We start from the raw sequence: 17498 nt of genomic DNA, 5'->3' as shown, positions 1-17498 counted from the left end.
CTGTGTGACCTGGCACCGAATCAGCCCCTGGATCGCATGATTAAAGGATATGTTTGCCGATTTTCAACCAGCTTTGTATTGTTTCAATATTGGTAATATATGTTCATGTGCACTCAACAATGTGCATTCTTTCTCTGTGATACCTGGTCTCAGATGTCCTTGTTTATATGTCAGCAAAAGTCTGAAAGTTTGATCTGTCATTTTTACATAAGCCCTGGAGCTGTCAAAAGTCTGTCGGATGTCACAAAATGACAATCTGCATCATCCAATAGACTTCTGACAGCTCCAGGGCTTTGGTAAAATGTTAGATCGAACTTCTGCTTTTCTGTATTCCTGCCCATGGACAGTCGAATCAGCAGAGGGTAAGTGGCATCATCAAAAGTGCAAAATTGGTGTCAAAATTTTTGGCAAAAAGGAAGCACCACAGTTTTTCTCTGTTTTCTGTAGTCATGTAGCACTCTTTCTATTGCATACACGGCCAAGTTTTATTAAAAGCCCATCTTGCTAGCAGTGATTTCACTCTTTAACAGAGTGGCTTAAATGAACCAGAAATTGTTGTTGAACCAGGTATTGCGTCATTTTATCTTTTGCAGGATCTCTCGGTGAAGAAGCATTTCCCTAAATCTGCTGAAAGTCAATGTGCATGAAGAGTGTGAAGAGTATGAAGATGTGCAGTTGATTGTGCTAACTAGAATACTGAAAAATTGTGTCACTGTGAACATTTAGAGGCTTTTCGCCTTTGTTTTTCTGCCTTAAAGGCTTCAGCTCTACTGTTGCTTTTTTTCTGCATACACAAACCATTTTAAGGGAAATTAACATTTCTTATTTGGAATCTATTTGCATTTCTGTTGTTTATTTTTCCTGCCCACATTGGATAAATTTGAACTTGTTTTTCCAGCAAAACTGGGACAAATAAGACAATGCTTTGTCAACTAACCACCTAACATCTGTATTGAATATTGAAAGACCTTTGCGAGGTTTAAAAAACAATCACGACATGAGGGAACCCTGCACAAAGTTTGCCATGTGAGGTAACATCATTTGGAACCCATGCCCTAAAAGCTCTCACAGTGTTGGGAATGGGAAAACTCTTCTCGTCTAGGTGCAACCTACACCATATCAAACCAAATGGTTTATGACAGCAATGATCTCATGAGTGGGACTGCACCTGGTATAGCTTCATCTAGTGTGTCAGGCCTGAAGCATTGGCTCTTGCAACTGTGGGCATACAAGGAAAAAATGGGGTTGGCCAATGGCTTCCCTAGAGTGGTCCGTCTGTGAGCTACCTCCATATCACATAAACAGCCCTCGTCCAACAGGCTTCCAAAAACCCTGACGATTTAACAGCCAGCAGTGTAAATGGAGGTTGCCAGACCAGTCTTCAATTGGAAAACCAAATAGTATTTTTATTATTATTATTATTGTTATTATTATTATTATTATTATTATTATTATACATGAAGCAGAAGCAGCTCAACAGTACGGCAAACAAACTGCCCCTTTTCTGGTTGCACAAAGAATTAAATTCACATTCTTAAAATAAATTTAGAAAAAAATCAACTGACGGGCCTTCATCTCTGGGCATCCCATAAGTTAGGAAACCCTGAGAGTTGACTGCACAAAGTTATCTTGCCACACAGCAATCAAAGGATTGCTGAAGACGATTAGTGAACCAACAAGGAAATGGGCGTGACTCATTTGTCCCTCCCACCTTGCAAGACCTTGCCAGTGTTTTGTGGTTGTGTCTGTTCACACGCAGACTCTAGCAGCACAATGTTCTCCTGTGTGCTGTCATTATGCCTCTAGGGCAATGGAGCTTGCGTCATCGCTTGCCGAGGAGCATGGACGCCTTTGAGATCAGCTGGCTGCATTATTTGACCGCGCTATGCTAGCGTGTGCTTACTAACTGTTAACTGGTGGATTCCCCCCGGACCAGCATCAGCTAAAAGCGGCATCCCAGTGGTACCACCACATAAACAAGATGTTCTGTTCAAGCATTATTACATCAGAGAACTCTGAGTCCTGTTCGTGCTTGGCCAGGTGTAGGGTGTAAGAAGTACCTCAACTGACCCCAGCAGAAGTTAGCCCAAGAGACAGGTAAAATTAGGAGCAGGTAATTATTGAAATAAGTCAACATTAATTTTGATGCACGATTAGTTGGTCTGTGTAACAACCTGAAGACTTTCTTCCCTGACTTTTAAACATGCACAGAACTGGAAAGGATGCATTTACAAAACTATGTGCTATATAAAGGCAACTCCAAAAACTGTTGACAGATGATAGTAGTACACGCCATTTTATTCACAAAGTATGAAAAGCACACATTGCTTGCATACTATTTTATTATTGTGCAAAATAGGCATGTGTCTGAAGCTGAATTGCACATTCAGGGAAAAAAGTTAATAATGAAAAAAGACCAACAAGTTCCAAACATTATCCAACATGTCCACTAGGCTAAAGCACTACTTTAACATATGCTTAATTTCAGAGCAAATCAACTTCAGGTCATATGGATGCATTGTACACTCTTAAATATTATTAAACATATTAAAATGATTTTATTATTATTATTATTATTATTATTATTATTATTATTATTATTATGTATTTATTTATTTATTTATTTAATTAATTTTTTTATTTTATTTTTTTTATTATTATTATTTTTATTTTTTTTTTTTGTTTTTATTATTTTTTTTAACATTGTGGTTTAGTTTCTCCACACTATATAAAAAAAAAAAAAAAGATGCTGAGAACTCCCCACTGTAAGGTTCTTTGAGGAACCAAAAGTGGTTATTCTATGGCATCACTGCAAAAACAAGTAGTATAACTGCAATGTAACTACATTAACTCAAATTGTAGCTATGCAAATCATAATTTAACTTAACGTCCTGATAAAACAGAATTTTCACTGGAATCCACAATACGAAACTGCTCCATGATTAATTGGTATCAAATGTTAATTAGGGTTCAAATGGATGAAAAAGGACTAGTGTTACTGTAAATGACCTAAATCAAGAGCATCTCTTCCAGGCCACACAGAAGAAAAGATGTTGATGTAAGACACACAGCTGGTCTTTAAAATGTCAGGTGGGGAGCAGAGACGTTACAGTGTGCAAGCTTTCAGATGTGGCCTTCATATGAATGAAAATGTGCTCCCTTGACCTAAAGATCAGTTTGTTCTTCACGGCACATAGCTTAAAGCAGTGGCTCCAGGCCCACTGGCACCTGATGTTCCAGCACAGACCTATCCTCCCCCTCTGCACTCTGAAACCATCCCAGCAGATCCCTATCGGCTATGCTCATTTCCCTACAAGGATGAACGGGCCTTGAAGGTCTTCTGAATAAGGGGACACAACAAACAACTGAAGAAAACAAAACAACACAAGCATTTCAAAGAGGCGAGTGTTTAAAAGCTCTTCAAGTATAGCTCCGATATGCCACTTCAGACAGCAATACAGACGGCAGATGGCACTCAAAGAGCCAGATGAAGCTAGAGTCATGTGGGCTACATGTTTAAGAGGATGAATTCTCACGAAAATTGTTTAGGACATATTCAACCTATTCAAACAAACAACAACAAAAAAATACATTTTGCATTAAGCAAAATCTACTTTTAGGACCATTTTTCAGCCATTACTCAGCCATACTTAACACTGTCTGTTCTTAGAAGGCAACAGGCCAGGACATTGTGCACAAGGGCCGCTTGACACTGAGGTCGGCGTGTAATTTCACAGACATCTTTATGGTCTACTCAGCTCTGGAGATTTTATCTCCAGTCTTACCAAAGGAACTAATGCTAGTATCTGTGGCAAGCTATAGTTCTTCAATGAAAAGGACCATATTTTCTGAAATTCAACAAGAGTTCCAAAAGGCATAACCGTATAAAGTCTATATATGTCTGTAAAAGTCGGTATATATATATATATATATATATATATATATATAAACATACACATACACATACACACACACAATGGCTTGAAAAAGTATTCATACCCCTTCATTTTTCATGATTTGTTATGTTGCTGCCTTATGTTAAATTGCTTTAAATTACTTTTTTCCCTACATCATTCTACACTCCATACACCATAATGGCAAAGCAAAAAACAGGTTTTTAATATCTTTGCAGATTTATTACAAATAAAAAACTTAAATGATTCCATTGCATAAGTATACAAACTATTATCTGGGACAGTTGAAATTTAGCTCAGGAGCATTCACATTGCTTGTAGATGCTACTTCACTTCAAGTGAAGTTAACTTGTGGCATATTCAATTGAATGGGTATGATTTGGAATGGCACACACATCTTAATAAAAGGTATAACAGCTGAAAATGCATATCAAAGCAAAAACCAAGCCCTGAGGTCAAAATAACTGCCTGCAGAGCTCAGAAACAGGTTTGTTTCAAGCCACACATCTGGGGAAGAGTTCAGAAAAAATTCTGCTTCATTGAAGATTCACAGAATCATGTAGCCTTCATTATCCATAAGAGTTTTTTTTTGAATCTGCTTATTTGGGGATTAGTTGAGTAATGTTTCTTTCATTATCCATAAGAATGTTGAGTAGTTGAGTACAGTAAGCAAGGGACGTATCATTTCTGTCACACGCTTAAGGCATTCAGCCAGTCACAAAGCACTGGATAGCTGGCCGATCAGAGCTCACCTCTCTTTTCAGCTTTGTAAAAAAATGACACGTTTCAGAAAGGCGGGGCATAGAGGAGAAACAATAATGTACAGTATGTGGGAAACAATGTGTTTTTTGAACCTTAAACCGCATTAACACATTTCATTACACCAAATACACAAACTAATGTTCTTTTTAGCAGCATCGTATGACCCCTTTAAGGTGCTTCTTCTTCAGTAAATATAATATATTCAATACATTGTGTAATCATGTGTATACAGTGTAATTATGCTTTCCATCAGGGCAAATTAAGTCTGATTTCAGGTCAGTGTCACACGAACCTCTAAACAACAATTTTGGACTGGTAAAGATGGCATGTTTTGCATCAAGTCAGCCAATAATATTACAGCTTGTCAAATTGAGGTTTTTGCTGAGCAACATTGCTCAAATAGTAGGTGAATAGACCGTGTCTGGTCCAGAAACGTGCAAAGTGTCTTAAGGTAATTTACACCGATGACAGTTTATAATGACAAAGTGACCAGAAACCATTCATTTTCAAAGAGAGATCTTTGTTTTTAGGTAACAAGAGCGAATATCAGCAATACAAAGTTGAGTAGTACAAAATGCACAGTGAACTCACTACAGTGAGTTGACATGATTTGCCTCAGTATATAGCTTGCACTAATCAAGCTGAAACACCCACTAGGCAACCTATTTAACCTATCTATTGATGTATGTGTGAATGTATCTAAGGATGAATCTAGCGGGACACTAACCTTAGTAATAGCAGGATATCCAGCAGCCACGTCACCTGGACAGTACAGCCTCTCTTCATGGGACACTTCCACTGAGGTGGCCCACTGGTCCAGAAAACCATTCGGCGTGTACAGGCCACAATCCTTCACACCTGTCTCCCGCTCAAAGTCTTCACAGACGCCGTCGCCGTCATAATAGTAGCACATGCTGGGCTCATCTGAGCACAAGTGTGGGTTTGTGTTTGGGGAAGACAGAGAGAGACAGTCGTGTTAGCATCACATAAATTCTATAAACACAAAATCTACATTTTGTAATAAAGGTTCCAGAAATAAAAATAATGTAAAAAGTATATAAATATGATACAGTTTGGGAAGTTGCTTTGAGACTATAGCTTGTCAAGCCATCAACTATTCAAAATTAAAAGTACCTTAACCAGCCTTTCAAAAGAAGTTAGCCATGGTACAAGGTGCAAGGGGCAATATCTTTAATGAATATATATTAAATATATCAGAGACTAACTCTGTGATCTGGAAATCTGGAAATGACAGAGACAGCATTGCAACTGAAGTTTGCTATCAATACAACTTGAAAACATAACAGCATGAAAAGCACCATTTATCAAAATATTTCCAAAAAAAAAAAAAAAAAACATTTTGATCAGTAAATTGCATATGATATTTATGAAATTTGCTCCTGTTGTCTTTCACAAAATATTTATCAGCTAATCTTTTCCTTTAACAGTCAAATGTATGCATGTATGTATATAATATATATATATATATATATATATATATATATATATATATATATATATATATATATATATATATATATATATATATACACACACACACACACACATATATCCTCAATATATTTTTTTTTTTTTTTTTTTTTTTTTTTTTTTTTGTCAAAATGCAAACAAATTATAAACAGCCAAACAAAGTATCAAATCGTTTGCATCTAAAGGCCTTACAGAGTTGTTTTCAGTCTGTCCGCTTATCAGTTATGTATTGTTTGTATGGCTATCATCTTGCTCAGTGTTATGCATAATGTTTCAGTTTTTTTTTTTTTTTTTTTTTTCAGAAAGTGGTTCTGTAAAACAGTATTGCCTGAAAGTCTGCCAGTTATTGTTTAATCCACAAAGAAAAAAATTAAGTAAAACTCAAATTTAAAGCAAAAGAAAGAAAAAAGAAGAATAGAAAGAAATTAGAAAAGAAAGATAGCAAACAAACAAACAAACAAACAAATAAACAAACAAACAAAAAAAGTCTTAAAAAAAAGGAAATCAAAGAAAGTTTTCTGTAAAGAAAGTAAAGAGAAAATCTTTAGACCTCTTGTAGAAAAAAAAATCACTGACTAGTTCATCTCTTTCTCAAAAGTCCTGATAACAAACCAATTTTCAATGCTTGTATGTAGTGGCTATAATCTTGGCAGTGTTATGTAATGCAGAGTTGTTGTTTTTTTTGTTTTTTTTTCAGAAAGTGGTTCTGTAACTGTATTGCCTGAAGGTCTGCCAGTTATTGTTTAATCCACACATTAAATTGCATTAAGTAAAACTCAAATTTAATGCATAATCCTAAGAATCAATCGTATATATACCACCAATAATATTATTTTAATGGCTTTCAAATGTAACTATCATAAATATCCTTACAGTTCAAGTTCTTACAGGCCAGGCTAAAATGCTAAATTGCACCACTCAGTTTTATATAATGTAACAATGTACTGTAACTCTATCCATCAATGGATCAAGGTTGAGTGATCTGCTATAAGGATAATTCATATATTTGGCTATCGTGTTTCAAGTAATTCATTCAGATGTTGATACTGTACAATCACAAGAATCAAACCAGTTGGAAAATCTTTAAGTACCATTAAGCTGAGTTGGATTTAATTATAATAGATGCAATAAAATGTAAAAGAAAGTACACATTTTTTAAAGCATTTTTTAAAGTACAAAAACTTTTATGTTTAAAGCATTATGAGAAGAAATGGCTCTAAATTTAAAGTATGCAGACTGGGAAAAGTGTTCATGAAAAGTGTTTCAAATGTTCAGCCGTGAATCGTGTTCAATATCCAAATATGAATCTACCGGTGTTTTATTGCAATGGTTGTTGTACGTATGGAGTGCCAGTTCAGAATGTAATGTCAGGTGAATGCCCCTTTGAGTTTTTTTGTTTTTTTTTTTGTTGTTTGTTTTGAGTGTGGGTTGAGAGTGTAATGTCAGGTGATGGTGAATGCCCCAATCGAAGGGTTGTGAGTTCGAGTCTCGGGCCGGCAGGAATTGTGGGTGGGGGGAGTGCATGTACAGTTCTCTCTCCACCTTCAATACCATGACTTAGGTGCCCTTGAGCAAGGCATTGAACCTCCAACTGCTCCCGGGCGCCCCCCCCCCGGGCGCCGCAGCATAAAATGCTGCCCCACTGCTCCCGCGTGTGTGTTCACAGTGTGTGTGTGTGTGTTCACTGCTCTGTGTGTGTGCACTTCGGATGGGTTAAATGCAGAGCACGAATTCTGAGTATGGGTCACCATACTTGGCTGAATGTCACGTCACTTCACTTAATAAATGCAAATGCGAGATATAAATGCCTTGCTTTGAGCTCTTTTATAATTGTAGGGACTCATACCCAAGTGCTCCACAAGTGCAATGTTGTACCAGGTACGCTAGAGAGCAAGTTTACTACACCAGAAAAGCCAAACAATTGTTTTATTGCCACTAGTGATAATTGTTTGGGTGCATTTTTGGAGTTTATAAAAATGTAGGTAGAGGTTTTTTTTTTTTTTTTTTTTTTTTAAGGAATCTGAGTGGAACATCGGTCTGTATTAAGCACTTATTAGGCATGGTTAAATAAAAAACAAAAAAAACAAAAAGGTTACTTTGTATGTTTCTGTATGAAAGTCTATTAAAAATATTTGTTAATCTTTTGGAGTTTAGTTTAGTTTAGTACTAAGAGTTCTGAAAAAAAATGTCTAGTTTCTATTTTATTTCCTTGTTAGTGTTTCTAAAAGCACACACACGATTATTGGAAATCAAAGGCAGCAAGGTATACATCTTGTGACCATCATGCACTCCTACACCCATATATTAAGCTAAATAATTTCTGACAGTTAATTTTAGTTCTGATCAATCATCAAACTGATTAAAATAATGTTAGAATAAAATAAAATTGACATCAACAGAAAATCATAAGATTTGACAACATGTCATGTTGAACTAATTTAAACACTTTCTGCATCATGACGTAATTATAATACATCATCATAATGCATTAATTATGCATGGCGCACGCAGTTAAAATAGTTTTGCCATTTATGCGCTCTTAAAGTATTATTTCTGAAAAATGAGTGAAAAAAGAAAATTTCCAGGGGCACAAGGCAGGAAGTGAGGCAAATATGTGTGGTGTTAGAAAATATCAATAGCCTATAGAGACAAGGCAGGAAGTGAGGCAAAAAATCACAAGTTAACGACTCGTGATTTTTTAAGCTCGTGATGTTTATGTAAATCTAAAATCTTGCCTAGGGCACCAACAGAGTCTGGAACGGCCCTGTGAATATGCGACTGATCTGAAGAATGAATGCTGTATCAGATGCAGGTTAATCACACTCGCTCAGTCTATCTCTCTCTCATACTGTAATACTCTACATAATACAGTCATTTTTTAATACAGTAATACAATAAGCTTTCAATGAAGCAACTCAATGTTCCTTCGTTAATAGTTCTAAAGTAATGTTTTAGAATTAGTAATGCAGGCTTGGGCTCAGCTGTTTAACTGTCAAACTGACATTTGAATCCATAGTGGAAGGAAGTAGTTCTGCACAAAAGAAGGTTTTTAAGACACTCCGTTGTTGTTGTTTATGCATTTACACACTTGTGATGTCAAACTGTTGTATAAACACAATATCACACTCGTAGACGTGAGATATGGCTATATATGTGATTACTTATGGCTGAATCACAGCCATGCAGATATACAGCCATATCTCACATCTACTTGTATGCATATATACGTGCTTTTGTCCAAATGTCAATAGGTTTATTAGGCAGTTTTCCCTTGCATACTGAGGACAAACACCACAGTTCACTGTGTCATACTCACAGCATCACATCAGAGAAGAGCCAGATTCTGTTTCTGAGAGAAACTGGACCCAATTCAAATCTGTGAAGACACATTGTGTTCCTTCTTCTAAAGTGTTCACTTTGATGGCCTAATGTGAGCAATATTCAACATATGTGTCACCACATGGAGTTCTACAGAATCACAACAGATGTTTTATTTTGCAGATAGTTTGAAAGTCTCCTCTGTATCGTTCAAACTATTTACATCAGCCAGGGTCAGAATGTCCTTCTCAAATGTCATTTGAAATCATGCTGCAGGTCCCAATAAAGTTACAGGCCAATTGCAGTGAAGTTTCTCAAATTTGGTGCTTGAAGGGTCTCTAGATAAATCTGTGCTGCCTTCAGAATCCCACCAGATGAAGGCATCTTTGCAGACAGGATGTTGTGCAAACATTGGTTTCAGATGTGCCTTGATGCCTTCCTACCTCTGAAAGCAGCATTTTTTTTCAGATTTCGGCCACATCAAGTTTTTCCAGGGCCATGAGTGAGACAGGAGCACTTTTGAGTTCAGGGATATTTGGGAGGATTTTTTTTTTTTCAGACTGTGGAGCTGCTGTTCCTCATTCAAGTGTTTTACCCTTTACTTTTTCTGCTCAGTATTTCTCATTTTCAGATCTCCCACTTTCAAATTTTCTCTCTCACATTGTCTCTCCATTCACTCCTACTCTGTATTTGTGTTTGTATCTCTGGCATTTATATAAACAAAACTGAATATTAGTAGTGTGCCTAAAAAAAAAAATTAAAAAAAAAAACATAGAAAAGCAATGCATAATACACTAAGGAAGATTCCATTTACCTATTTACAGAAATTGACAATTTTAAATAAATTTTAACAAAATTCAATATTAACACTTTACAATAAAGTTAATTTGTTAACTATATTATCAATAATTCCGTCACACTTTAGTTTGGGCCTTAATTCTCATCAACTCTTATCTAGGAGTTTTAGCTTAAAAAACTCCTAATTTCCTGCTCATTAATAGTTAGTAAAGAAGTTGCTAAGTTTAAGTATGGGGTTTAAGGATTAAGGAATCTAAAATATGGTCATGCAGAATAAGGCATTAATATGTGCTTTATACATACTAATAAATAGCCAATATGCGAGTAATATGCTTGCTAGTGAGAACTGATCCCTAACACTAAAGTGTTACCAAAAATACTTCTAAAGCATTTATTTACAATGTTACTAATGCAAAATAAATAAATAAATACGTAAGCAAGTAAGCAAGTAAGTAACTGTTTTATACAGAATATTTAATATATTTAAAATATTTTTAATGGACCTGAGCTAACATGAACTAACAATGAACAGTTATATTTTTAACAAAGGTTAACAAAGACTAATAAATACTTTAACAAAGGTATTGCTCATTATAAGTTAATGCATTTTTGTAATGTATTAACCAATGTTAACTAATGGGACCTTACTGTCAAGTGTTTGTACCAATTTAATCAACTACCAATTCATGTCAGTTGAACGCATAAAAAATTAACTGCTATACAGAATAAGGCTGAAAGTGCCAACAATAGTGATAATGAGCATATGTTAAGTGATAAAGAGACACAGACTGTCTCTCTTTCTGTCTGTCTCTCAATGTAAGGGGTTCCAGCAAGGAGGACGAAGGCTTGCTGTGCCAAGTTGGCTCAAGCCTCTGCATAAATTCCAACGCTCCCCTCTGCTCAGCTCTGCTGATGTTGAAACGAGAGGCTGCAGAGGGGGCAAACACACACACACTCACACACAACTATCGTTCACGTGGCCTTCTGCACAACCTACAGTTATACATGTATGCACATCTGCGCCACACTGTACCCATGGCACCATTACACTGCTCAGATATGATGAGATGAGCAATTGTACCTTCCCTGGGCAACTTGATTCTAACGCTAACATAGATAACACTATATTGAGATAAGTAAAACCAAACGCTATCTTTTGGTTCAGCAGAGTGCAGCTATAAAAACAATCAGCTGCACAGTCAGAAAGACAAATGCTTCATTCATGATGGTGCCTAATGGTTCCACATAAAAACAAACATTTCAAGCTGACACACAGATGTGATTCCTTCAGCAAATAGTAAAAACTCTTAAAGAAAAATAAATTGTAAATGTCTGATATTCGGAATGAATTAATGAATGAATACATAAGTAAGATTGCTAAGTCTCTTTGCTCACCATGGCTGCAATTATGTGATCCAAAAATTCAGTAAAAACAGTAATATTGTGAAATATTATATATATATATATGTGAATATATGTTAAAATGTAATTTATTGCTGTGATCAAAGCTAAATGTTCAGCATTACTCCAGTCTTCAGTGTCACATGATCCTTCAGAAATCATTCTGATTTGCGGCTCATAATTTTTTTTTTATTATCAATTTTGAAAACAGTTGTGCTGCTTCACATTTTTGTGGGAACCATGATGCATTCTTTTTCATATTTTATATATATTATTATGGGGCTCTTTGCATTTGTGTGTAACAGTAAACAAAAGTATCCTACTGCTGTCTTTCAATGACGTAATCTTTCCTCAGGCTCTGACCATAAATACGGAGACCGGAAAGCATTGTATTATTAATACTACAGAGCAGGAGAAGGTGCCAAGACATCCTTCATGAATTTGTTAGTGTGTTCGTTTTGAAATAAATGTTTTACAAATTTTACAAGGATGTCATAATCATAATGCTAGTGATAAAAAATAGCTTTGGCTCTGGAGGGAGCAAACAAAAGAGCTCAGCTAAAGTGCTGCTCTCAAAGATGCTTTTTTCGGAGTGAGACGATAACACATCTCGCAAAACTGTCAACCAAAACTGATGTACAGCAGTGACTACATTTAAAAGCATGCCACACTTTCTGACATGCAGTCGTAGTCGTGTGACAGATGACGGCTGTAATGAGCCGCTGATGCACTTACGCTTACTCTCCACACTTACCAATACAGTTAAAATACGGCTCCTTCTTGCAGTGGCCGGAGCAGCCGTCTCCATTCATAGTGTTCATATCATCACATTCCTCTCCCTGGGACCTGAAATAAATCAATGCATATGTAATAAACATTATGATGATTTCCCCTGGTGGATATGAATCTGTGTTGCTAAAAGCATGAATATCTGAACCCTGCAGTGTGGATATGGCAGTATATTTTCTAACAACTTTAAAATGTTTTGTTGAGGCAGCACAGATTAACCTCAAGGTTAATCTGATGATCCTCTAAATAAGTGCTTCTCAACCTTTTTGAACTCCACTACTCAACCCACTATTCAAAGGCCCCTTATATAATGTAATATTAACCAAACTATAACAAAATATATTTGAAAAGATTCTAGGAGTGTCAATATAGGTAAGATAATTAACCACAGTTCATTTTAACTGAATGTTCTTCAATAAAAGCCATAGTTGAGAGGAAAGAGTAACATGGTTTTAGTTTACATCTTGATGGAGTTAGATTGTTCTATTTATTAACAATATTAATATTAATTGTAATATTTTTATATTTTTGTGGTTTTATTTTTTTATTTTTTTTAAATATTTTTATTTTTTTTGTTATTTTTATAATATATATGTAATGATCATGCTCTCTCCAGCCAATACCATGTGGCCCTTAGTCGAACCCCCAACTGGCCCCGGGGCGCCAAACAGCATTTTCACTCAGCATAGCGGGTGTGTGTTCACAGTGTGTGTGTGTGTTCACATTTTCACGGATGGGTTAAATGCCACAATTCTGAGTATGTCACCATGTTGGGAAAACTTTCACTTACATTTTATATGACTAAAGCATTTCACTTGCCACAATGGGAAAATTTATGAAATAAAAAAAAAAAATGTTTTTCAGGTTTTTTTTTTTTTTTTTTGCCTATTTTACAGGGGATTTTTCCCTAACTGTATTAAATGCATGTGTCATCTTTTATATCATATTCTTACATTTTATTAATAACGTCACTTAATATAAGACAACGCTATTGGGCTGTTACCAGTCAAATGAAATCGGTATTAACAAAACTGATCTTTTCACTGCAGAAGAAACAGAAGCAGCTGTAGTGGCATTTATATGTATTTACACACAGTTTAATGAAGCAGATATGTATATACACAGGTGCTGGTCATATAATTAGAATATTATCAAAAAGTTGATTTATTTCACCAATTCTATTCAAAAAGTGAAACTTGTATATTATATTCATTCATTACACAGAGACTGATATATTTCAAATGTTTATTTATTTATTTATTTTTTATTTTGATGTGTATAACTCACAACCAAGGAAAACCCCAAATTCAGTATCTCAGAAAATTAGAATATTGTGAAAAGGTTCAATATTGAAGACACCTGGTTCCACACTTTAATCAGCTAATTAACTCAAAACACCTGCAAAGCCTTTAAATGGTCTCTCAGTCTAGTTCTGTAGGCTACACAGTCATGGGGAAGACTGCTGACTTGACAGTTGTCCAAAAGATGACCATTGATACCTTGCACAAGGAGGGCAAGACAGAAAAGGTCATTGCAAAAGAGGCTGGCTTTTCACAGAGCTTTGTGTCCAAGCACATTAATAGAGAGGCGAAGGGAAGGAAAAGATGTGTTAGAAAAAAAAAAGTGTACAAGCAATAGGGATTAACCGCACCCTGGAGAGGATTGTGAAACAAAACCCATTCAAAAATGTGGGGGAGATTCACAAAGAGTGGACTGCAGCTGGAGTCAGTGCTTCAAGAACCACTATGCACAGACGTATGCAAGACATGGGTTTCAGCTGTCGGATTCCTTGTGTCAAATCAGAGTCTGGAGGAAGAGAGGAGAGGCACATAATCCACGTTGCTTGAGGTCCAGTGTAAAGTTTCCACAGTCAGTGATGGTTTGCGGTGCCATGTCATCTGCTGGTGTTGTTCCATTGTGTTTTCTGAGGTCCAAGGTCAACACAGCCATATACCAGGAAGTTTTAGAGCACTTCATGCTTCCTGCTGCTCACCAACTTTATGGAGAAGCAGATTTAATTTTCCAACAGGACTTGGCACCTGCACACAGGGCCAAAGTTACCAGTACCTGGTTTAAGGACCATGGTACCCCTGTTCTTAATTGGCCAGCAAACTCGCCTGACCTTAACCCCATAGAAAATCTATGGGGTAATGTGAAGAGGAAGATGCGATATGCCAGACCCAAGAATGCAGAAGAGCTGAAAGCCACTATCAGAGCAACCTGGGCTCTCATAACACCTGAGCAGTGCCACAGAATGATCGACGCCATGCCGCATTGCTGCAGTAATTCAGGCAAAAGGAGCCCCAACTAAGTATTGAGTGCTGTACATGCTCATACTTTTCATGTTCATACTTTTCAGTTGGCCAATATTTCTAAAAATCCTTTCTTTGTATTGGTCCTAAGTAATATTCTAATTTTCTGAGATATTGAATTTGGGATTTTCCTTAGTTGTCAGTTATAATCATCAAAATTAAAATAAATAAACATTTGAAATATATCAGTCTGTGTGTAATGAATGAATATAATATACAAGTTTCACTTTTTGAATGGAATTAGTGAAATAAAATCAACTTTTTGATGATATTCTAATTATATGACCAGCACCTATACCACCAGTAGGTGGCAGCAAGTGTCATGGAGTCATTGAATAATTCATTCAAATGATTTGTTTAGATGGCTGATTCATTCAAGAATCTCATTGACTCATATTATAAATTCAAAAACTCAAATCATTCAGTAACGAAACTGCTGTCTTTCTCAGAGATGCGTGACTGTTCTGCTGTGATCTTTGTTTGGAAGTATTTCCATTGCTGTTTACATCAAATGTAATTAAATCAGAATCATTCTTGACAAAATTATATTGCTTCCCTGATTAGATGTTTTATCAGATTTAATTGTCCAGTCTGGCAAGTAAAATTCTCTTGCACTTGTCCCTTTAAAAAATCCACTTGTCCGAGACAAGCAATAATGCTGTGCTCTGTTACTGTAGGCTATATAAAATTCAACCAGCCAAAGTGGCTAGTGGGAGTGACCGTTTTACCTGCTATTGCTGAAATCCACCAGCATTTGGCGGGTTAGCAGGTGTTAATGTCAAGTCCTGGTAATAATACAGTATATAATTTAAATAAACAAACATCTTAACTTAATGTACTAAAATAAACTAAACTGAAACAATAATAAAAACTATATATACACATATATATATATATATATATGTGTGTGTATGTGTATATATATATATATATATATACACACACACACACACTTACATTTAGCAGACGCTTTTATCCAAAGCAACTTACAAATGAGGACAATGGAAGCAATCAAAATCAACAAAAAAGCAATGATATACAAGTGCTATATATATATACACACACACACACGCATGCGCTGTGGTATTGTCGTGAATGTGCTGCGGATGGTGAGTAATTTTGTGTGAACTATCCCTTTAATTAAGTTTAAATGTACTATTAATGATATAAATATTATATTTTTAACAATATATTCATTGAAATAATTTTACGTTTTTGAAGGCTCCTCACTATGCAACACAATATTCAAATGCCCTTATTATTGTTTTACTTTAATAGTAATTTAAATAATTGAAAGTCATCCTGCAGCCCCCTTGGAAGTTTGCTGAGGCTCACTAGAGGGTCTTGGTCCCCTGGTTAAGAGACATATCCAAACCAACCTCTGGATGAGACCATCTCCACAGTATGGCGCTCCAAGGCGGTGTGTTAATGGAGGTGACGGTTCACTCACACTCCGGCTGGAGATTGTTTGGACCTGGTAAGTGTAAACCCCACCATACTCAACATCCCTGTGAAAAAAAAAAAACAATATTATTATTGTTGGATATTGCCCTTGATATTATATTAATGATTATTATGGTTGATTAATGTTTGGGAAATGGCCTGTAATATTCTTGCAGGCTACACATACAAAATAAGCAAACCATTTATGAATTAATATATTGCTTTTCACATTTTAGAAAATCATAGTTTATTTTAGTAGCATGAAAAACAAAACAAATATTCAAAATGTGAATAAAGCAAGCAAAGACCAGTAAATGATAATGTAACGGTAACTGGTAATGTAACTGAAGTGGACCATGACTTCAGTTCAGATAAAAACTTTATAATCAACGTTATAATCACTGAAGCTGTCTACACTGCCAAAATATATCTATTACTATTGTATCTGTCCTTTGTGCTTTATGGTGAAAAAATTCACAAAAGAATTCAGTCTGTGAACGCACACTGAAGAAAACTTTGATGTTTTCAGCTGTGACTAATCTAAATGCAAAAATAAACAAGTGTGATCAGGTATGAATCTAAAAAAAAAAAAAAAAAAAAAAAACGCATCAAATTAAATATTTGATGCAATGTGATCAGAAGAAAGTCATTCTATTTTAAACTTCACCTTTATAAGATATACACTGTTAATTCTTCCATTTCTAAATATTCTGACATTGACGAGACATTCTCATTTTGTGGCCTTATGGAAGAAACAGCATTACTAATAGATTTTGGGTTGATTCAAGTTTTTATATTTTTGGTTCTATAAATATGGTTCACAGTTTTGTTGTCAAAGATGTTTGATATTATGAAAACGCAAAACATGTATTTCTTGAATATGTTGTTAATTTCTTTATTTTGTATGCAAAATTATTTATCCATAAGCAAAAATGGTGTACGTCTCTCTAATTTCATCACTTAGACTTATAAACAACTAAAAAAGTACAATTGTTTTTATGTTTTATGATGACTTTAATATCGTGCTTTCCTCTGTCTGTCTACATAAACACTTGTTTGTTTGTTTTGTTGTTGCTGTAGAAGTTTTATTTATTTTTAAAGAAGAAAATTTTGAATTTGTGAGAAATAAACTTGCAAATTGTAAGGAAAAAAAAGTCACAATTGTGAGAAATACACTCGCATGAAGAAAAAAGTTAGAATTGCGAGATAAGTCGCAATTTTTTTTTTTTTCTCACATAGCAGAAACAGGCTTCCATACATCCTACACACT

At 35.4% G+C, this 17498-nt stretch overlaps 1 protein-coding gene across 2 annotated transcripts in view; it reads right to left on the bottom strand.

Annotated features, from left to right (window-relative positions):
* The window catches only part of LOC109095716 (pappalysin-1-like), a 115382-nt gene that overhangs the window by 59639 nt on the left and 38245 nt on the right, over window positions 1-17498 (bottom strand). For both annotated transcript variants that reach the window (XM_042723071.1, XM_042723072.1), the window contains exons 9-11: window positions 16165-16293; window positions 12439-12530; window positions 5404-5600 (exon numbers count right to left, since the gene is read on the bottom strand). In XM_042723071.1, the coding sequence (XP_042579005.1) occupies window positions 5404-5600; window positions 12439-12530; window positions 16165-16293 (418 nt within the window). The remainder of the gene's footprint in view (window positions 1-5403; window positions 5601-12438; window positions 12531-16164; window positions 16294-17498) is intronic.

Source organism: Cyprinus carpio, chromosome B5 (genome assembly GCF_018340385.1).
Source record: "Cyprinus carpio isolate SPL01 chromosome B5, ASM1834038v1, whole genome shotgun sequence".
In the NCBI taxonomy this organism is placed as follows: Eukaryota; Metazoa; Chordata; class Actinopteri; order Cypriniformes; family Cyprinidae; genus Cyprinus; species Cyprinus carpio.
Note: the sequence above shows the minus strand (reverse complement) of the source record. Positions and strands in the feature narration are given on the sequence as shown.